We start from the raw sequence: 19,363 nt of genomic DNA on the forward strand, positions 1-19,363 counted from the left end.
CTCTTAGGAGGAGAACAGAGTCAGGAATCCTAAGAAAGGAAGAGCTCACCCACAGGGAGGATTCACAGGAAGATAGAGGAGAGTGGCCTAAATTGTGAAGAAGATATTCTTGCAGACTTTAACCTTTTGGAAACCTTAGATGGAAAGCGTGAAGAAACTAAGAATTTTTTTTTTTGGTCTGCTTGTTTTTTGTTTTTAATGTTATAAAATGAAGCAGTTATAAGATAGATATATGTGCTAAATATAAACTACTGATCTGGTAAATGGTGGACCATTTTTCTTAAAAGATGAGGCAGCTACACATTCTTATGATAAAAGGTGACAGATAAACTTGTGCTTATTCAAAACCAAAAGTACACATCTTCAAAAAAAAAATCATACGTATTTTCAAAGGAGGATTTGAAAGGAGCTTTAAACATAGCCTCTGTTTCAAAATTTATGTTCACCACTCAGTGGATAATTAATCTTCACATTCTGCTCATTATATGCTTTGAAAAAAAAAAATAAAAAGAAACAGTATGATTCTTGAGAGCAAGAATAATCCTATAAAAAGATAATAATTCCTTTTCACACAGTCTCTTAATAAAATGAACTCTTTAAAAAATAAACCACTCCTGACCAAAAAAAAACCAAAAAACATTCCTTGAGCTTTTGGTACTGAAGGTGCTAAAAGGCTTGCACATTTAATAAACTGCTAGGGTCTTTGGACCCAGGAAAGGTGAACTGAGGAGAGTAAACTCAAGGGAACCCACACTGTTCTCACCTGCCTCTTATGACTCCTCTGTTGTCATCTTCTTTAAAGACACAGTTGTCACTTCCCTAATACGTCCTGACATCTTGAGTCACATACTGATTCTAGGATTTGTCTCCTGGGTACAAATCCCACAGCTTTTTCCTTCCTAGTTGATCATACAGGCTCTGGGCCTGCCCTCCACCCTTCATTTCTTACATCACAAATGACCTCTGTCATCATTCTTACAGCTAGCAGGGGGCTTTCTCAGAAAACTGCCACTTCTCTTGAGGATTGAGTTTCTGCTGCTGCTGTGGACAGAAGGAGCTCTCCACCCACCCACCCCGACCCCATTCATATATTGAAACTTAGTCTCCAGTGTGTTGATATTTGGAAGTGAGCCCTTTAGGAGGTGATCATTGGGATCAATGCTGGTAAATGTCTCCACTCGGTGTTTTCCCCTTATGCCTTTCCATCCCTTCTGCTCCGTGGGGCCCCGTATTCAGGTTTGTCTTGGAAGCAGAGACCCCTCGCTAGACACTCAAAATGCCAGAACCTTGGTCTTGGATTCCCAGCCTCCAGTGCCAAGAAAGAAAAAATAAAGACCCGATTTTTTTTTTCTTCTCTTTTTTTGAGACAAGGTCTCACCCAGGTTGGTCTCAGATTTGAAATATCCCTGCCTCAGTCTCCCAAACTGCTGAGATTACAGGGCTGTGCCAAAATGCCCAGTTTAAAGGTCTGCTTATAACAGCTGTCCACTTTATGCTTTGAATATAACCCTTGCTGCTCTGCCACCACAACTTATTTTTTAAATAGTCATATTTCTTTCTCTTTATCTCCCCCTACTCCTCCCTAATCTCTCCCCTTCCCTAATCTTCAGGGGAAACCTTTCTTCCCTATCCAAGGCAGAGTTATGTGTCTTGAGTACACACCCACCACTGGAACAAAGTAATCCAGATTTTGGGGATGGTACCAGAAGATCTCAGAAATGACTCTCTCCCAAATTAATAAGTGAATTACAACTCCAACAGAGAACAGGTAGAATGTAGCCTTTGAGTCACCTTCTTTAAAAACCTCCTGCTCCTGCTCCTGCTGATGGGCAGAATCACAGGCTTTGGGACAGGAGTCCCCTGTGTTTCTCTTTTGCTAGAAAAGCAATAAACATTCTTTTTTTCTCAAAATTATGTCCTCATTGGATTGGCATCAGGGACAAGGACTGAGCTTTCAGCAACATGCTTTTTTATAAAATTACCCAGTCTCATATAATTTGTTATAGCAGCCAAAATGGACTAAGACCCATGCCATCTTATTGAAGAAATCCTTCTGAGGTCGGTGAGTTCCCTGTCCTGTGCCGTGAGCTCTTTCAGGTGAACCCCCAGAACACGGCCAGCCTCACTGAAGGATGATCACAAAGCTATTCCCATGTGACATTCGGGTGACAGATGACATGCTGCTCTGGCCAGACCCAGATGGTCATTTGAGAAAAAAATTAGCACAGACTTCCATGTGTTGCTCTGACTTTAAAAATATCAAAGAGATCCAATGCGAAGGTCCTTATAGAAGGTGACAAGAAAAAATAGATTTTACTTCTGGGTGACAAACTTACAGAAGGCTTTAAAATTAAGTGAAGTAAAAGGAAACCATTAGCTCTGTAGACCCTTAAGGTCAGGGGAAGTGTTCCTGGAACATTCAGATATTATTAGTTGTGGATTACAATTTATTATTGAAAGAGTATCTTTTTTAAATATCATTTTAATCCATCACTCTGCAAGTAATTGTTGCCAAAAGCTCAGTCCTTGTCCCCAATGCCAATCCAATAATGAGGACACGGTTTTGAGAAAGGGAAAAAGAAGTTTATTACTTTGCTAGCAAAGGAGAAACACTGGGGACTCCTATCCCAAAGCCTGTGATTCTGCCCATCAGCAGAAGCAGGAGGTTTTTAAAGAAGGTGACTCAAAGGCTACATTCCACCCGTTCTCTGTTGGAGTTGTAATCTACTTGTTAATTTGCAAAGAATCATTTCTGAGATCTTCTGGTACCATCCCCCAAAATCTGGATTACTTTGTTCCAGTGGTGGGTGTATACTCAAGACAGATAACTCTGCCTTGGATGGGATAGAAAGGTAATCCTATTTCCCCAGAGATTAGGAAAAGGCAGAGATTAGGGAGGAATAAGGAGAGAGGAAGAGAAAGAAACATGTTTATTTTAAAAACACCTTGCGGTGGCAGAGCAGGAAGGTTTATATTCAAAGCATAAAGTGGACCACTGTTACATAATTACCTAAATAATTACATAATTACCTTAGAATGCTTAGATTTATAAGGACCTTAGGGATTTTTTAGTGAAACATCCTCAGTTTAGGAAGAAACAAGAAAATCCATTTAATTCATCCAATATCATGCAAATTAATTTGAACAGAAAGAGCCCAGGTCTCTGGACACATTGAGAAATCTTGCTATTACCACAGATTACTCTATCAGATTTCTCTGAAATTTATAGTATCATCTATTACCCTTCAGCTTATCCTAATAATTTTTTAAAATATATTTTTTAGATGTTGATGGACCTTTATTTTATCCATTTATTTATATGTGGTGCTGAAAATTGAACCCGGTGCCTCACACATGTGAGGCAAACGCTCTATCACTGAGCCACAACCCCAGCTCCTTATCTTAATAATTTTTAATTATCACAGAATTCTACAGTAAACCACCTGTGTCTAGCTATTTTAAACAACACCTTTCATGAAAATTCTCCTTGACCAGTGCAGTCCCCTCCTGACAACTAAGGACTGACACCTCCCAAAGCACCAGTCTCCTCCTCTTGAACAGTCAGTTCGTACTCCATAGAGTTTACAAACTTGCTCATCACAACTATATCTGGAACTTCAATTATGTCATTTAATTAAATAATATGTAAAGTAGTGAAGTATTTGTTTAAAAAAGTAGACAACTTAAATTCTGTGAAAACTACAGTCAATGTTTTAGAAGAAATAAAGTAAAAAATTGCTGCAAATAAATTGCCCATGTACAACTGACATATGCTGGTTAATTAAATAAACATATAAAAGGAATCCATCTTCACACCATTGCCTACATGGGAAATTCTTTTTCACCTATTAGAACAACCTTGTAATCCTGAAAGATTCAGTGTGGGCATAGTTATGCCAAAACAGGTTAGAACTCTTGGCAGCAAATCCATGTGCAAAGTATCAACAATAAAAAAAAAAAAAGAAAAGAAAACACTTTTTGGTCTTGCATACACAAGCAACATGTGCTTGCAGATATGTGCATTTAAAATCACTCCTACAGAATACAAAGCTTTTAATGCCACATGTCAGTATTTATTTTGCCAATTCACAAATGTTCTACCTACTTTCCAAACTGACCAACGTTATTTCAAAACAAACTCCTAAAAGTACATTTGTAAATTAATACAAAAGGAAAAAAGTAACAGGAGAGAATAAAGAGATAACTATGTAAATTGGGATATTGAAAGCCAGACCCTCTTCACCAGCACAGTTAGCTCTTAAGAAGTTACAATCCCAGAGCTGGAAGATGGGGCTATTAAAAACAATTCCAATGTAATTATTTTGTGCTCACAGTAAAACAAGTCTAAAATGGGAATTTTACAAACATGCCCCAAAAATGGGCATTTTACAAACATGTCCCCCCAAAAGCTTATGTGTGAGACAATGTAAGAAAATTTAGCGGTGAAACAATTACGTTATGAGAGTTTTTACCTAATCAGTGCATTACTCCTCTGATAGGGATTGACTGGGTGTTAACTATAGGCAGGTTGGGTATAGCTAAACAGGGTTGGGGGTAGTGTCAATGGGTATGTGCTTTGGGTTTATACTTTGGCCTTGATAAGGGGAATCTCTCTCTGCTTCCTGTCACTATGGCCTTAGCTGCTTTCCTCCACCACACCCTTCTGCCATGATGTCCTGTCTCACCTTGGGCCCAGAGCAACAGACTAACATCTCTGAAATCATGAACCCCCAAATGAACTTTTCCTTCCCTAATTGTTCTCATCAGGTCTTTTTGGTCACAGGGGTGAAAGGGCTGACTAAAATAAAGGGGAAAGACAGGGGCCACAGCAGCCTATGGGAAGGCAGAATGGCTACCCCTCCTGAGCTGGAGAAACCCATTCATGCTGATATGTGATGCTCTGCTTCTGCTGGCACAGAGTTCACCTGTCTCATACATTCCCCAAGGCAAGGATAATGTCTGGCTGCTTAGGTTCAAATGGGTTGCAGTACTAAGATCCCAAAGGAACAAACAGAAAGGAGCTGTGCTAGCTGCAGTGGCACATGCCTTTTATCCCAGCTACTCCAAGGGTGAGGCAGGAGATCGCAAATTGGAGGTCAACCTGGGCAATTTGGCAAGACCCTGTCTCAAAAAAAGAAGGTGGGGTGGACTGGGGAGGAGGCTGGGGATGTAGGTCAGTGGTAGAGCACCACCGAATTTAATCTACTGTCCTGAGAAAAAACAAAGTATCCCCAATGGGATGGGGAGGTAGCTCAGTGGCAGAGAGGCCCTGGGTTTAATCCCCAGTACAAAAAAAAAAAAAAAAAATACATTTCTTCTATGGGTTAGGGATGCAACTCAGTGGCCGGGGGCATGTCTACCATGTGTGAGGCTCCAGTTTCCATCCCCAGTACCAGAAACAACAAAACCAATCCCCTGTTCCTTCCCATTCTCTTTTCCTGCCACACAACACCACACCTTCCAGTTCTGAGCTCCCCTTCCAGAGATTGCCCACTCTTCCCACTTCATCTACCATCTTAGGCTCAGAAAAATTCCAAGACCAGATCAAATGGCATCTTTTATGAGTAGCTTGCTGTGAACCTTCCCCATACCTTCCATTTCTCAGCTTTATGTTCCCGTAGCATTTATTTCCCACCCCTATCAAGCCCTTGCCCGCTGATCACAACAGGCGGCATCTGCAGCATGCTGTCAGGCTCTCCCCTGCAAGGATGCTGGTACCTTCATCTCTTGCCAGCACCAAGCACAGGGCTGGATCTCAGCTCATGTGCACTGCAATAATGATCCTGACAGCTGACATGATACTGTTAGAATAAAATGTCTACCGCTATCATTTACTGATTGCCTTTGATGAAACTGGACTAAGTATTTGCAGTATTTTATATAATGTAATACTTAAACAAATATGGGAAAGAGCCACTGTTTTCTCATTTTATCCTGAGATTCAAAAACTGTTTAAATGCTTTCCACAAGCCCTCGATACTAACGAGTAGCAGAACAGAGATTTAAACCAGGTCTCTGTGAATCCAAAATCAATGTCGTTTCTAATTAGAAACTTGCAAATTCAACCTGACTGATACTTGGATGTGCTTTAAATGTGTGACACATTTTCAGTTTGAGATTCCACATATGTACAAGCTCGAGTGACATTAACATATCTAATTCCCTAATCATGCAAAATGGTCCTAATATTGATAATTGGCTACATAACACAATTTTCAAAATATCTGAAAGATTTCACATTAATATATCCTAACCTACTAGTAAATATTAGTCTCTATTTAGCCTATCAACAAGGATTCTTGATGAAACATTTATTGATTTACCGTATTTTAAGGGACAAAAAGATGGGGTGTTTGAGGAACAGCTGAAGCTATTTTCTGGAATATTTAAAACTTGGAACTTCAAAGAAAATTTGAATCATGTATAAAAAGGATTTACTTTTCCGAAAGACACAAAGGATACAGTAAAAAAAAAGACCCAAATTATATTGTAATGATAAGCTTAGAATGATTTGATTTTGACAAAAAAATAATAATAATAATTTGCTTTCATTTTTTTCTACTTTGCTATGATGGTCTATGTAATGGGCCAACTGACATCAAATTCTATGGCCTTTTGTCAACCAAATTGTCTTGCTTGGATTACTACAGAACATGAATGAACTGTAGACTTGCCCTCCTCCCCTCTCATAATTAAGATGCACTCTCTAGTTAATGAGAGGCAGCAATATTTGCATTTACAAAGGCAGTGGATACATGAAGAAACAAAAAAAGAGTATCTCAGTCTCTGGAGAATCCTATCTTTAATATTAGGTTTCTTCCACAATTAACTAATGGTTTGGCAATGACATCCCGGGGAAACCCAATTCGACCTGCACAAAATGCCCTTCAACTCTTCTACCTCTCCCAAAACTTTTAAAATCCGGGCAACATTTGTGTACTTACTTTTTCAATTTTTGTATTATCTCCAAATCTTTAATTTCATTCTGAAGATCCTCAAAGTCCTCAACAGAAGTCAAATTACAGAAAACTCTGTAGTCGACATAGGGAGGGATACCATGATCCCGGCCCCTTTGAATGTTGGTGGCAGCCAAATCCAGGGCCACGGAATGGGCGGTGGAGAACAACTTCTCTGTCAATTCAAGGTTGAGAAGTTGCGAGGGCACCCGCAATTTAGTGGCTACTCCAAATAGCCCCCGAAGGAGTGGATCTATCCCACCTTCCTCGAGTATTCTGGACGGCGAAAAGAAAGCTTTGTGGAGTGGGAGGTGGCCTTCGGGAATTTCACCGAAGGTATCATTCAATCGGTAAAGAATAGGATTGATTAACGTGTGGCCAAATCTAAAGGCTGCAGTGGCAAAAGAGTTAATGATCCCAGCATTCACGTTGGGATCGTACCCCTGGTACTCCCTCAGCATCTTCATGCCGGGGTCCCCAAGAATCTTGGGCAGCCAGTGGCTGTAGGTGATGTGCTGCAGTTCGGCACCCACAATCTTCCTGGCTTCCTGATAAAGGGTGTCTCCATCCCAGTGGGGGTTCAGGGCCGACAGCTCTGTGGCCACCCTGTTGTGTTCCCGGAACCACAAGGTGTGCATAGCCGTCAGAGCCAGCTGCTCATTAGCCCTGTTGTCCCCCGCCAGGAAACAGGGGCTCCTGCGGCTGTCTTGTTCACCTCTAGTGCATTCGGTGGGTGGGCCTGAAGAAAAGGGCAGTAAGTGCTTCCCAGAAGAGGACCAAGCCAAGCCCGTCCTCAGCAGTCCCTTAGGTGCAGAAAGGTCTCGGAGGACCTGGGATTCCCGCTCTGAGCTCCCGTAAACATTGGAAGCATCAATGTAGGCTGTGAGCTGGTTGATCTGCTCTCGTGCATAGACTGAATTCATCATCAAAGAGGTTGTGCCGCTGCCACACACGGGGCTGGAGCGTGTAAAGAACATGCAGGGTGCTTGGGTGCCCCTGGGATCCTCTGGCGGAATGGCAATAGGGAAGCAAGGAGGGTCATTCGTGCAGGCGGAGCTGCAAGGCTGCCCGTCCGAAAAGCGGGCGGTGCTCAGTGCAGGCACTGTATGATCCAAGTCGTGGTCCAAAAACTGTCCCCACTGCATAAGCATGTGTGTGTACCTGTGGTCTGGAGTGACCGCCGCTGTGCCAGCCAACACGGTGGAAACCAGCCTCGGCAGCGGGAGCGGAGAGCGGCCGGCCCCATTGTGGCGGCCAGCCCCACGGGGCGAATTGAAGCCATTCTCATAGGCAGGTTGCAGGACACGCACCAAGGCTGTCAGGGACGCGCCCCACGTCGGGTGCTGCAGGTTGTTGCACGTTCCGTCTTGGGTCCGGTACTTCTGATGAAAGCACAGGTCAGAGCAGTTAGGCAGACGTCTGTGGGCCGTGCAACCGGACAGATTGGCGATGAGGCCAAGGTAGCGCGGGGAAACCAAATCATTGTAGCGGAATTCTGAAACCCAAGCAGTGACCTCAGTGAGAGTAGCGCAGGAAAAGGGAACAGAGAACTTGGAACTAAGTGCAGTCGGAACCCCCCCACCCCGGGGTGTGTAGAAGTCTTTCCTACTTGTAACAAGAGTCAGGTCACAACTAAACACTATAGGACAAAGGATTGGGAAATAGATACACAACCAAAAATTAGAATTACTTTAGTAATGCCTATCTTATGAACAATGGCTGACTTTTAGAATCAACCAAATAAATCTTGGAGCTGGCGATCCTACCCAGTTGGCAGTGTGTGTCTCCCATGCACAAGGTCCTGGGCTCAATCCCCAGCACCACACACACATACAAAAAACAAAACAAAACAAAATTATTTTATTGTTTCTAATCTTCTAGCTACAAATTTAGAGTATATTATTCCTAATAATTTTTCTTCTTCTACTAGAGATGATTGAATAGACAAACTCTACTCTACGATGGCTAAATAACTGTGGGCCTCACCTTTATTTGCGGCTGCGGAAACAGATAGAATTGGCTTTTTTGAAGACAAGGACAGAGCTAACTGATAACCTGGTGTGATTCAAACTCAAGTAATCATATATTTAACTAAAGCCCTGATATGAAGATTTCACTGGACATGTTGGTTAGGGAAGTTTTGAAAACCCAAGACAAACATGGAAGACTAAGCACAGGCAATTGTACTTTGCAGTGATTGCTCAGAAGACCCAGGGGTTGAGGCATGAATACAAATGGACCTTTTGCCCCGTGTCCCATTTATTTTCTGAAGAAAGTAGAGAACGGTATGAGTTGCTGCTACACTCAATGCAAATAGTGTACAGCCAAGTATCACGTTCATTTGTTTCATTTTAAAGAGAAACACTTAGAAAATCTGAAAGCATTTTATACTACCTCATTTGACATTTACAAAGTAGGTGTCTGTTTTGTAAAAAAAATACAAGAGAACTTTAAAATAGAAAAAAAGGGGGGGGTTGTGATATCAAAGTTACAGATGATGGAAGCAATTTCAGATAAATTTACGGAATGATTTAGGTAATCACCATGATAAGTGAAAGGAACTAAAATATTTCTCTAAATAAAATGTAATATCATTTGGATTTGAAAAGTTCACCCCAAATGGTTCCCCTACATTTGTCCAATATAAATAATTGGCAAACCTCAAGACAAGTTTACATATGTATTTATCATCTTTACTTTTGAATTATAGTTCTCATGAGGAACATCTGCATTTACTTAAAGTGGTAAGTAAATTAATTTTGAAGTCATAGGATGTTCTGGAGAGGAAAGTTCACATTCATTGCCGAAGTGATGTCCAGTTGTGCTGTGCTGTGGAGAGTATGCATAGAACAGAAGGGCTCCACACTGACCTCTGCCTTCCAGATCAACGGTCAGCCCCTGCTTCACACGGTCCCGGATCAGCTGCAGTGTGTGCTCAAAAATTTCCCCTGCTCTTGCTGTCTCCACAGTAAATGGGTCACTTGGGTAACGAAACTGAGCCAGCAGATCACTGGGAGTGTGAGGTTTTCTGCAAATGACAAAACACATGTCTCTTTGGAAGGCAAAACTGTAGTCTCTGTGATGCTTCCATAGGCTGGGCACTTAAGAAGATTTTTGCCAAAAGTTAAAGAAGAATAAAATATCCACCACTAGAATATGAACTTTGCAGGCTAGTTGTAGGTTATTTTTCTTTTTTAACCACTGAATCCTAAGTGCCGGTTACAGTGCCAAACTCAATAACCATATTTTAAATAAATTAATGATTTAAACAATATCTCTTGATAAAAAGCAACATCTTTGGTGGTAGTGATAAATGTAAGAAGTCCACGTGTGAGTTCCAGGGTACTCAGTAAACCTTTTGAAACAGTGTACCACGTTCTCAGTTTTTGGATCTTGGTAATTGCTGTCTTCTCCTTCCCCAAATGTAACTGTCTGAAAGTTCCCCCTTGCCTTTAGAATCCTGCTCAGGCACCACTCTATTGGTACAGTCTCCCTGATGGCTCTGACAAGCTATCACTCCATCTTCTCTATTACTTCTGTATCCCTTCAGATATTTGTTATGTACTCAGCAAGATGTACTTAAATTGCTGACATGTTGTCTTCCCTACTAAAGAAAGAACTGGGTTAGGTATGAAATGGTGCCTGTTATGATTCAGATCTTAAATGTCACTGAAACCCTCACGTGTTGAAGACTTGATCCCCACCTAATGACACTATTGGGAGGTGGTAGACATTTTAGGAAGTGGTACCTAATGGGAGGAAGTTAGGTCATTGAGATATGACCTTGAAGGGTGTACTGGGACCCTTTCCTCTTTCTCTTTCACATCCCAGCCATCATGAGGTAAGCAGATTTTCTTTACTATGTACACCTACCAGTGATACTCAGCTTTTCCACAGGCCTAAAATGACAGGGTCAAGCAACCATGGAATGAAACCTCTAAAACCATAAGCCAAAATAAACCTTTTCTCCTTTTATTTCGGTATTCTCTCATAATGACAGAAAGCTCACCCATACAATGCCCTATTGAAAAATGAAATAAGTTAAAAATACAATTAAAGTCCCTAAGATTACGAAGCAAACTGTTTTAGAGATTTGGTCAACCAAGGCACATCTCATTCTCTGTTGTCTTGAATTATAACAACTTGAGATCATAGAATAATAGCAATGATACTAATAACTCACTTTAATTAAGCACTCTATGTGTACCAGGTAATGTTGAAGCATTTTATCTGTATTTTTTCAGTGCTCCTACTGAAGAACACAAGCAAGCACACTCCTACAGCAGATCTTATTGACTTCCTGATTTTACAGGCAATAAACGTGAGATACAAAGATGTCAGGTCACTTGCCCAAGATTATCCAGATACAAAGTAACAGATGAGGAACAATAATAAAAATATAAATGGGCAGGATGGCTTTCAAATAGGAGTCCATGACCATAAGCCATACTGTTTGTGGATATGCAAGGAGTTTGAGTGGTACCTGATTAAGGGATTTTAAACTGTCCCTTTTTGATCAACAACTAAAAATACTGTATGTATACTATGATTATGAAAACAATACTCATGTTTTTTCTTAAAAAATGTTAATGTATTAACCATATTTCAGTGTTGCCAACACAAAGTAATTTATGAGATTGAAAAGTTTCAGAAATCTAAACACTTTCCAGTTCAATTAAAATGAAGCAAAATGCCAATTTCCTTAACCAAGTTTTTACCTGTGGGGTACCAGCATCTGACTGAGTGTGTTCATCTTGAAAATCACTCTCAATCCACAGGCTATAGGAGCAGTGGTCTGGTATTATCTGGTGAATGCAGACATACCAGATTTTTTTGTCTTGACGTCTTTTGTCAGACAGTTAGAATGGATCTGTGCATAAATTAATGCCATTTTTACTCCATGGGAAAAATTTCCTTCTCTTGGAGCCTGAATCAAAAATTGATGGCTAGAACAGAGGGTGGCATATACACAAGAACTAAAAGCATTCTGGCAATCTTACACATCCTACCTGTTAGAGTATACGGAAATTATAAAAACTGGGTAGAACAGAAATGAAAACATTTTTTTGCAATCAAAATAATATTAATTCTTACTGTGAAAACAAATGTCTTCGTGTGGAGTTAATTGCACTGTCAACCCTCTGTACGGCGTCAAGAATAGATGATTCAACAAAGTCATCGCCAGCTTGTTTAACCTGTATTGCTTTGAAAATCAATTCCATGATTAAAAAGATCAAACAGACCTTGAAGTTAGGAATGATATGCTATAAATGGCATTACATTTTTGAAATGAAAACTTTTAAGCCAATAAAAATGGTATACAATATCTATAGGATAATGTTCATTGCAGAGAAGTAGGTGATTATCCTTGAAGAAAAGTCTCCACTAACAATAACAATGTTATTCAGGAAATTAAAGCATTCCCAAATACAGTAAAGCTGTGTGAAATATTTTCTTTTTTTACAACATCAATTCAAATGGGATCTACGCTTGCTAGCAATTTGTCATCTTAGGGAAGGTCTGAAACAGCTATCTCTTCAACCACCTTGCTTTAATGTTAAACATTAAAACAAAGTACACAGCATCAAATCCCCATAGAGGTTTCTTAAAGCAAGTACTGAACTCTTCAGTAAAAATAATCCTTGCTGTTTCTACAGTTCTCCAACATGTGAGAATACTGAAAAAGCTGAATACCACAAAGGAAGTTGTTCACTTAAGAGTTGAACATATTGAATCTTCTGTCAATGATGGTTTAAGAGGCTTATCTTAAAGGAATAAGTACTAAATGAAAATGATTATGAAGATCTAACTCATATAAGAGAAATAATCTAGCAAATCCATAATATTTAGTTCATTTTTGAAATATTGAAAGTAAAATAAAAATTTATATGATACAATTAAAGCAACTTTTTAACACTGTTAAATATTGACATCCAAAGTAAAGATGAAAATGATATCATCGAGGGAAAATAAGAGATGAAAAGTTTAAATAGTAATAGAAAGGTATATATTCTACATATTATCAAAAAGAATGTATAATACAGTAACTAATATAAGCCTAAACTCAAGTTTGTACTATACTGTGAAAGTATTGCATGTGTCTATCTCTCTATACATGTGTGTATTACACATATTTAGGCTCATATATTTTGAAAGGAATGGGTCTATAAGCATTCTACTTCTGCATGTAAGAAAAGTCTTATATTTTGACTATGTATACACACTAGATTGATTTAGTTGTTTTAAGAAGACCACTAACACAAAACTACTTTAAGAAAAAAAAATGCCAATGACACAGAGATATTATAAAGAAAGACAATCAAATCAAGCATTCTGCTGAAAACCATTTTTGGTGAACTAGATTATGTGCAGCAGTTATAAGCAGATGGCTATGCTATCAATCCAATTCTGCCTTGGAATTACCACAATATTGAGGATCTAGAAAGTCACCACTGTCTTTTCTAAATCTGAAAAAAAAAAAATAAGAAATTAACCCTGGACCAACAATGTATGAGGTAAAGATAAATGGAAAGAGAGAGAGAGAGAGAGAGAGAGAAGAATTGGTTAGCTCAATGATACAAAATTAAACATTTCTTTCAGAGGAATAACATGAACAAAAAAAAAAAACCTTAAAAAACAAAAGGACATAGTGGTTGATAATATTTGTAAAGTTTAAATCTAACACAGAATTAATATTCCATTTCATACAAGGAAATCTTCTAGTACACTAAGAAAAAAAAAGTACATACAAGCAAGTTATAAAAGAGGGAAGCCCCAAAAGTTGAGGATATACTATATGTAAACATAAAAATTAACTTTAAAGTGTCAATTAATTAATATTTTACTCTTACACTAGAAAAAATTTTAGAACTTGTTAGCACTGCATTTTGACAGGAGTGTGTACATAGAAATCCTCAGGATACTGGTGATTCTGTAGAACAGACACCTCTATTTTAGAGATTTTATTGAGAGACTTTTTTTGTTTGTAATTAGTAAAACTTATATGTGCATACACCCTTTCCTACACCAAGTCCAGGCCCAAACACATGTCTAGAGAAATTATAATTCAAAACTATAAGGGTCGTTATGAGAACGTTCATTGCAACTTTGCATGGAAGGAATTTAGGAAAATATATTGTACAACTACAGAAATGTGGGCAAGAAGAATGTAGTGGGTATATGATAGGGAATATCACATGAAATATCACAGTTCACTTTGAATTCACTGGATGTAGACACCAATGAGTGCCAAAAAGAATGCTTAATGTAAGCTAATATAAACTATAACATATATCTCCATAATTGATTGAGTTAAAATATGCAGTAGTTAAATGCCTTATGGTTGTTACCTATATAGTAGGCAGGATGGTGTAGGATACAGATATGAAAGGAAATGAGTGCATTTAATTAATTAATCAATTACAATAGTTATAAGAAAACTAAATATAATCTGTATAGCTACATAAATCTGATTTTTTTAAAAACGCAAAAACAAGCTTACTCTATCATAAATGAAACAAAAAATATATGTTGACAAAATTGGAGAAAAACAAAGTGTAAAACACTCTTGGTAGGACTATAAATTAGTACAGCCACACTGGAGAAAAATATGGAGATTTCTCAAAAAATAAATGGAACTACCATATGATCCAGTAATACCACTTTTGAATATAGATCCAGAGGAAATGAAATGAGCATATCAAAGAGATGACTGCATGATAATGTTTATGGTTGCATTATTTGACAACAGCAAAGATATGGAGTTGACCTAGGCGCCCCCAACAGATTAATGGATTATTTTTAAATGTGATATATACAGATAGTGGGGGCTGTAGCTGTAGCTCAGTGGCAGAGCGCTCGCCTAGCATGTGTAAGGCACTGGGTTCAATCTTTAGCACCACATAAAAATAAATAAAATGAAGACATTGTGTCCATCTACAATTACCAAAAAAAAAAAAAAAAAAATTAAATAGATAGTGGGGTATTATTCTGCCATAAAAAAATAAAATCCTGTCATTTGCAGTAAAATGGATGCAACTGAAGGACATTATGTTTAAGTGAAATAAGCCAGTCACAAAAAGACAGGTACTGCATATTTTTTCTCTTATATGTGGAAGCTAAACAAAATGTTGACAAAACAATATAGTAATTACTAGAGTTTGAGAAGGGTCAAGGGGGTTGGGAGGAATGATTTGATCAGTGCATGCTGTATGTATGTATGGAAATTTCACACTTTACCCATTAACATGGACACTTAATATGTGTTAAAAATAATTAAACAAGCTTTAAAAAGAATAAGTCTACTTAATTTGTGACTTTCACTTGTAAATAAAGCAACCAAGATCAATCAAATCAACCTCTGGTAGCATAGAGGCTGACCTGATTATATAATCAAGATTTTTTTTTCTCTTCATTTCCTTTTCAGTCCTTCCCTTTGAGAACTCAGTGTAGAAAGTAGCATTAATTATATTATTATATGGTTTGTATCTGGAATGTCCTCCAAAGTCTCTCTCTGCTCCTCGCTGCCAAGGTAAACAGCTTTCTTCAGCCATGCTGTTTTTGCCTCATTACATGCCTACAACAATGCAGCCAGCTGACCATGGACTGAAACTTCTGAAACCATCAGCCAAATGAAACTTTCCTCCTCTAAGTTTTTTTTTTTTCCCCAAGCATTTTGTCACAGAAACAAAAAGCAGGCCAACATAGATGTGCTTCTATACATGACAAGTATTATCTTTGGTTCTCTGCAGCTGAGGATAAATACACTCCCAAAGGTATTCTTAGATTTGAAAGTAAGAAAAACTGTGCACTGGGATTGAGTTTTCACATATGACATAGCACTAGTGAGAAGACAAAACTGTTTACTGTAGCCAACAGAACTTGGGGAGATGACGTACAAATTTCAGAAAAACATTATTTAACAATCTAAATTTTATTTGATTGTTAAGTTTGCTTTTATTCTATTTATAAAATCATTTTGCTGTACAGTTGTATAAAATTTATAAGCTTAAGGGATTATGCAATGTTCATGTTCATCTCTTAACTCACCCATAAAGGGGAAATAACACAATTTCCCCAGCATAAATTATGTACAGGGCTTAGCAGGTGATCAGTGTGAATATCAGATTTCTAAAAGTTCTTCCAAAAACTACACATCCTAATGCAAATATAAGGTGCTTTAAAACCTGTAAAAAAAAAATCTATTTATTATCATGAGTTGATAATGTGTAATCCTATCATCTGTCAATTTGGTTAGTATTTTTCAATCTTAACAAAATACCAACTAATAAGTAGAATTAAAAAAAAATAACAATAAAGGTGACATAATATGTAACTATTATTATGTATTTATATTATGTATCATATATTATTATGAAATAATTAAATTCTTAAGTGTACAAATAGAAAACACATCAAATTGTTTGTTCTTGATTCTTAAAAGTACATTAAATATGTATTATGTTCACACAAAAACATCCTTAGCAAAACACTTTCTCATTTTTATGTAATTTTAATTATGACTTTTTAAAACATCATATGGTAAACCCATTGAACCCTAAAACCATGTGTTTTTTAATTATTCATTTTATTTCAGTGTTTATTTAATTTGGTACAAATTGAAAAAAAATATGTCCATAAATCTTCTCAAGATTAGCACTGTGTTATGCAAAGCAGTTTGTTGGGGCCACATTAGAATCAATCAATGCTGTTAGTATGTTAGTTGGCTCTGAAACACCCTCAATTCAGGGCTTAAAAAAACAGAATGATCAGAAAATTTTAAGAACATTCTACATCTTTTTATGAAAAATTCTGTGGTATATATGTGTATTAAGAATTGTAATGCAAAAAAAGTATACATGTATAATGGCATAATTTGGCATGAGCATACTTTATATACAGAGTTACAAAAAATTGTTCTGTATATGGGTAATAATGAGTGTAATGCATTCTACTATTGTCATGTATTAAAAAAACAAAAAAGAAAATTTTGCAGAGGTAGAGGGAGAACTGGATCATTTTTCTTTGTTAAATCTCAGGCTTAATGCATATGAGTAAAAGGCCTTGGTAGATATTTGAAATAAATACATGTTTGAAGTTGTTAAATGAGCATCTAACTTTCTATCTTATCCTTGTAACCTCTGAGACTCCATCATCCCCACGGATGGTAAAATCAAATGGTAAAGCTGAGTCCTTTCAGGAAAGGGGAGCTGGTCACACAGTCACTCACTGCTCTTGTATCCACACACCAAAATCCTGGTTCTGGGTGATTTGGGGACCGAACCCAGAAGAGGGACAGCTTCTGCACTCAAATTCAGTCAATCTCGCTCCAAAATGCCTAGCTCTCAATAAAGGCCATGTTTCTTTCACAATTTCCAGTGAGGTTCGTAAGTACTTTTTATATTTTCTTTCTCCCCTGGGGAGAAAACTAGCCAGATAATGCAACTATTTTAACTAAAATACACCTTATCACACTTGATCTTTCTTCCCCTAAAAGAATAACCCCAATACTGTGAGGGCTGTCCCAGGAAACCAGAGAGGTACTTGCACAGCACGTTAAATGACCTTAATGTGAATCGACTGTCTGAGCAAAATTATTCTCTTTCAGCAGACCTAACTGCGCTGCCCGTCACTGCATCGTTAAACATGCAGACAGGTTCACTACCTTGGAGATCTCCCCTGGAAAAGGAAAGGTACCATCTACGGTTTTTTAAGGTTTTTGTGTTTGGATTATGACTTTTATTTTGATTGTTGGTTTTCCTTATAATTTCTTAAAAAAAAAAAAAAAAAAAAACTGTCCAAATACTACAACACTGAAAATCTGGAAATGCAACTTACTAACGTTGAAATTTAAGGCTAAAATTTTGAGAAACATGTGGTTAACCTGAGGATATAAATGTGCTTTCTTTATAGGCTTTCTATATAAAACATATAAAAAATGATTTTGTTTAAAAGTTTTATAAAATGTATGTGTATGGATACTAACCAGATGACAGTGTTCACAGAAATATTTCCTCACCCATTGTAAAAGTTTGGACAGGAAAACAAAGATTGTCGTGTACCTCTTAATTAATATGTGAACTAACAAGTAAGTTAGCAAGTAGAGTAAAATAGTAATTTTAAATGATTCAATTCTCAATTTCACTTCATTAACATGCTTGAGTGCATATAGCTAGTATTTCTGATACCTTTAAGTCCACTCTTTACTATGCAACAGCTTCAGTGGCTAATAAAAAGAGAATTTCTCTACATAATGACAAAAGTTGGGATTCAAGTGTGAAATGGTCAGTGAATTAGTCATTCAGAGTTTTAAAAAATAACAATAATCCACAAAAATCAAATAAGTTAATTAGTAAATAGTATTGGAACACATGATAAAATGCCCAATAAATGATAAATGTTATTTTATTGGTAATATCTTTATGAGTTCCATAAAGTTCATGTAATTAACTTTGTAAAAAGGGCCCCACAGACTAAAAGTCAACTAAGGTAACCTTAAATCCTTATTCAATTTAGTTCAACAATAAGTGACTGAATTAAGAATTTAATTGCAGTAGAAAATATCATAGGTAGGAAGACCAATTAGAGAGCTGAAACAAAAGTCTAAATTAGAAATGGTGATAGAATGGCCAGGAGCGGTGTCACATGCCTGTAATCCCAGTGGCTAGGAAACCTGAGGCAGGAGGATCACAAGTTCAAAGCCAGCCTCAGCAACTTAGCAAGGCCCAAAGCAACTTAGTGCTTAAGCAGTAGTTAAGCACTCCTGGGTTCAACTTAAATACAAAAAAATTGAAAGAAAGAAAGAAAAGAAATGGTGAGAGGAAGAGCTATTGAGGAAGAAGCCATGCAAAGAAGAGAAGTAGAGTTGGGGAAATAGCTCATGATAAAGATTTTACCTAGCATGCACAAGGCCCTGGGTTCAATCCCCACTGCAAAATTTTAAAAAAAAAAGAAGAAAGATGCAAATATTGGAAGGAAAAAGTGGAAGACTTAGTAGCTGGGTTAAAGAACAGAAAGGAGAAGAAATCAGGAGGAGATCCTCAGTCTTACTGCTCAGAGTAAGGGTGACTAAAGTTGATAATCAAGAGCTGTGAAGAAAATAAGGGATGAAAGGAGAGGGAGAGACTTTCTACTTCCATCAATAGAAAATGTGCCATAGATAATTAAGGTACGAAAACCAAAATTTCAGAGATGACAGCATTGCTTAAATTTAAATTTATTTTTATATAATTTAGAACAGTTTGCATGTTATTTACTTGTGCTCCAAATTTTTCATTTAAGAAACTCAGTTTCACCTTTGCATTTTTCACTAATAAATATTTTAACTAACATTCATTATATGAGTAAGAATTCTATCGTGTAGATACAGTGTAAACTACCTCCTTATTACTATTGTACATTTTGGTCTA

General features: G+C 37.5%; 1 protein-coding gene across 1 annotated transcript in view; it reads right to left on the reverse strand.

Moving 5' to 3' along the window:
• The window catches only part of Pxdnl (peroxidasin like), a 431,430-nt gene that overhangs the window by 70,496 nt on the left and 341,571 nt on the right, over positions 1-19,363 (reverse strand). Inside the window, exons 15-17 of the mRNA XM_076836074.1 lie at positions 12,051-12,159; positions 9,827-9,984; positions 6,945-8,451 (exon numbers count right to left, since the gene is read on the reverse strand). Of these exons, the coding sequence (XP_076692189.1) occupies positions 6,945-8,451; positions 9,827-9,984; positions 12,051-12,159 (1,774 nt within the window). The remainder of the gene's footprint in view (positions 1-6,944; positions 8,452-9,826; positions 9,985-12,050; positions 12,160-19,363) is intronic.

This window comes from Callospermophilus lateralis, chromosome 16, assembly GCF_048772815.1.
Source record: "Callospermophilus lateralis isolate mCalLat2 chromosome 16, mCalLat2.hap1, whole genome shotgun sequence".
NCBI lineage: Eukaryota > Metazoa > Chordata > Mammalia > Rodentia > Sciuridae > Callospermophilus > Callospermophilus lateralis.